At 38.4% G+C, this 4,091-nt stretch overlaps 1 protein-coding gene across 1 annotated transcript; it reads right to left on the bottom strand.

The window, feature by feature from the left end:
* Positions 1-89: 89 nt before the first annotated feature.
* On the bottom strand, positions 90-4,085 carry LOC118417992. Its single transcript, XM_035823782.1, has 4 exons — positions 3,907-4,085; positions 3,150-3,182; positions 1,317-1,533; positions 90-827 (listed from the first exon to the last, which is right to left on the bottom strand). The coding sequence occupies exons 1-4, from the start codon at positions 3,976-3,978 to the stop codon at positions 655-657; spliced, it is 495 nt and encodes a 164-aa protein (XP_035679675.1). The 5' UTR covers positions 3,979-4,085; the 3' UTR covers positions 90-654.
* Positions 4,086-4,091: the final 6 nt, after the last annotated feature.

Below are 4,091 nucleotides of genomic sequence, written 5' to 3'. Positions count from 1 at the left end.
GTATCCTACAGACTCTTACTACTGGTTTAAATGAGTAATATACTATGATGGAATCCTCATTAAAGGAAGGATTACGCTTCATTCTGTGGTAATCAACCAAATGTTTTTCAAGGAGGCTTGAAAATAACCTTGGTTTCATATACTAGTAGTGTTATTTTAATTTCTTGTGCTCTTGTACGACAGCTGTACAGTATGTAGATGTGGTTGTCTTTCTCTTGACATTGAAGTTCTCGAATGAACTGCATATTCAAGGTGAATAACAGAAGAGACTGATCAGCTGCAAAAATCATAAAGTTTATTTGCATCAGAGTATGGCAAAGAATTTCTATTAAGTAGAGTGAAAAGCAAAATTCCTCAAGGTAGCATTCTATGCCTATGGACAACTTGTTGTGTACATTAATAACCTACCAGATGTAGTAAAACATTAATAACCTACCAGATGTAGTAAAGAGTACTGTTAAGATATTCAAGACAATAAACAGATCCATTCATGTCCATGGGAACCAAGTGACTTTACAGTAGGACCACTATGCAATTGAAAACTGGTTGAAATTCTAGCAGCTACCATTTAATGCTAGTAAATATTAAGTAGTTCTACATTTTTGGAACACACTAGTAAAAGGAGTAAAATGAATACTGTCTTAAGCTGTTAAGCTAATCTATCAGCTCGAGTGCCTCCCTCACAGTGGTGCCAACTTGGTTTGCATCCATCAGCACCACTGGCTTGTTCATTCTGGCCTTCAGTGTGGCCCTCATCCGGCCACACTTTTCGTTTACCACGCGGTACAGCTTGACCTGCACCCCTCCGTACTGTTTCTTGGTCTCTGCTGTAAAACAAAATTGACAAATGTCTTAAGGTTCAGCATAGATTAGGGCATTTAGAACAATCAAATTACAATTACTATAGGCTAAAATTGTAGTAGGGAATGGATGGCATTTTCTATACATGTAGATAGTAACGTTAATACATGTATACAAGTGTAGAATTATTGTTGGGTAATAGACCCTTTTTTCTCAGATCAATCAAACATACTACCTACCTACAATTCAAGACATTACTTAGACCCCAAAGTACACTGTATCCTGTAGTCATTCTTACTGTCAGTGCAGTGTGAATGTTATTTTTAAGGCGGAGTAAGAATTTGAAAGCATTTCAGGCCGAGGAAATAATCTTAGTTCCATGGTGCTTTGAATAGTGCTTTGAAAAATATGCAAGCATGGGCAAGATTGTGGTAGAGGCAACTCATGAAATTTAAAGTAACTAAAAGGAAAATCACTAAACAATCACAAATGAATCAAATGCCAGATATCCTTACTTAGGATAGCACTGATGATGGCTGGGCTGAGTGCCTGATGTGTGCCACCCCCATGGAGATTGCCATTCAGCAGCTCCTCCTCCGTGAAGTAAATCCCCATTAAGATTTTGAAAAACTGTTCTGGGGTCTTGGACTTATTCTTGGCCTGAGCCAGAATGTAGGGGTATGTCACCACCCCTTGTTCTGGCCCTCCCAGAGGCACTGGGGGCTGTCCAGCCTGTCATATAAAATACAAGGGTGATCAAAAAGCAGTATCATTTTTTGGTTGAATGAGTTGAAACGTTACATAAAAGCAATGGCATATATCAACTTGATATCAACTTGAAAAAAAAGTATCCAAATTTGTTCTTGGTTATCTTATGAATGTCTAAGCTTATTTCAAGATGACCACACCCTTGGAACCTTGTCAGAAGAAAAGGTCCAATTAATGTGCAATTGAGAATTTCTGCAACCCATTTTTTCTTCTATAGGTGACTTTCTCTACATGTAAGCATTTCTCTATAAGCCACATGCTTCACAGTTTTTAAATCCGTTCGACACCTAACTGGCCTGGGGCTGCCAGGCTTTGGAGGGCGGTAGTCGCATCCTATGTAGCTAAACAGCCACTCCCACCATCAAAAACGGCCCGTGGCGTCCTCCCTTTTGCCAATTTGGAAGAACTTATAACCCGTAACTGCCGTCTTCCGCTGAGGTTAACGGACCTCTGCTGTGCCGGGGCATGTTAGGGAGCGGTGCCTTGCCCATAGCGCACCACGCCCCACTCGACTCTAGGAATTCACTCTGAAGGAGAGACAAAGTCTATACGTCCAAAGCATCCCTATAGCTGCAGGGGATGCCAGACGATGGCTGTGGATAAGTCCGCACCAACGACTGCCTACGGGTCCCTCCCTCCGGAATTTTGGTCAGGGTTAACTCCCTTAACCTTGGCCTCAAAAGGCATAACCTGCAAGACAGCAGGTGGTTTGGAATCAGGGTTTTTTCTTCCCCTAGACGGACTGCCTTCCAAGGCAAATCCCAAGCCAAATCCTAAATTCTAATGATCATTAAATAAGATAAATTAAATTCTGCACACCTCTCAACCTTTAAACAATTAATGACTGTGTCAAGTTTCCTTTCTTTTCGTCAGTTGAATGTACATGTAGTCTATGAAATTTTAGATATAAAAATCATGAATTTGCACTCAAATGGCTCTAAATCACAACTTCCTCCATCCTAGCAGCTGTAGATAGTTAATATTGAGAGACATAACAAAAATAAGCATGCTTAAAGAAACAATTGTTATTATACATGTGTAATTTCCACTACCTACAGTAAGTGCGTCAGATCTAACGAAACTGATCGTCTGACAAAGTTCCAATATTGTGGTCATCTTGAAATTAACTCATTCACTCATAAACTGGTGAACAAAAAAAAATAGATGTTTCAATGTCAAGAGAATATGTGTCTTTACTATTGTGCCAAATTTCACTCATTTGATTAAAAAATGAGCCTCCTGTTATAAAACCACTCTTGCAATACTTTTTGACTCTCCCTCGTACCATAAAGATAAGACATAATGTAATGTAACTCACAATCCTGAAGGGATTTTGAATAATAACAGATAATATAATTATCACTACACATCAAACAAAGACATGAAATCCATCAGTATACAAATTGTAGATCTTCCAAACAATTCCCTGAAGGTTTACTTTCAATTGTATGTTTTCCACTCTACTAGCATTTTTTGGTTATTAATTGTAGATATTATCATGACAAAGTACAAGTATACTAACAGTACACATGGCACAATAATCATCAACGATTTGGTTATAGTTGGTGTATTTTACGTACCGAGGTTGCCCTTGCAGGGTAGATCCAGTTGATCTGCAGGGTGTACAATTTACATTTGATATTAGGTTTTAACTATCTAACATTAGGGTCTGATTAGATAACATGCACTGATGCTGATACAATATTTTGGAACATGCACACATTTTAATGTGTCTTATTCAAAAGCAGTTAACATCAAAAAGCGGTACTAGTTAACATACGAAGCATGTTTCTTAATTAGTAATGCCCTGTCATCTATGAAATGTATGACAATCTATTAACTTTAACAAAGGTCAACTGGTAACAAATATTCAACTGGGTGTACAATGGAAAAAAACGCTTTGGTGCTCTTTACAGCAGACCCTAATATACAAATGTAGATATCACATAATTTCATGGCAAAAATGATGGCAGAGAGAGAAGAGTTAACAGTCTAGCAGATCATACATTCTGGTAACAGAAGAGCTAATGCATGTACATGTACAATGTATTTGTGATGAAAATTTGGATCTGCCTGTGTGATTTTAAACTTAACTGACTCCATGGTATTATTATATAATTTTTTTGGCAATGAAACTCCTCTGCCAGCTAATTAAACTCTTAACCCAGATTATGATGCTATCTTATGCCACCGCGAGATCTGCTTGGAGATTACATATAATAGACTTTCTTTTACATTGATGTATAGACTAGTTGATTTGTACTTTAAGGATTGCACAACAATTATCATACAGTGTACATTATACAAAAATTAAGTCAACAAGGTAAAAAAAATCACCTGATCTTGGTTCCTGCTGTCACCTGCAGGCGCATCGGGCATGTGTGCTTGTTCGTTCAGCAGGGACATCATACTGCCGTTAAAGAGTGGCAAGATGTTTCGTGGGTGGAGCAATGGGTGGGTGGATGGTGGTTTGGAGTGAAAGGATGGTTGAAGGGAGGAATGTAGCTGAAAGTGGTGAGTCA

The sequence above is a fragment of the Branchiostoma floridae genome, chromosome 6, assembly GCF_000003815.2.
Source record: "Branchiostoma floridae strain S238N-H82 chromosome 6, Bfl_VNyyK, whole genome shotgun sequence".
NCBI classification, from domain to species: Eukaryota; Metazoa; Chordata; class Leptocardii; order Amphioxiformes; family Branchiostomatidae; genus Branchiostoma; species Branchiostoma floridae.
The sequence above is the reverse complement of the archived record's forward strand: the minus strand, read 5'-3'. Positions and strand labels throughout refer to the sequence as shown.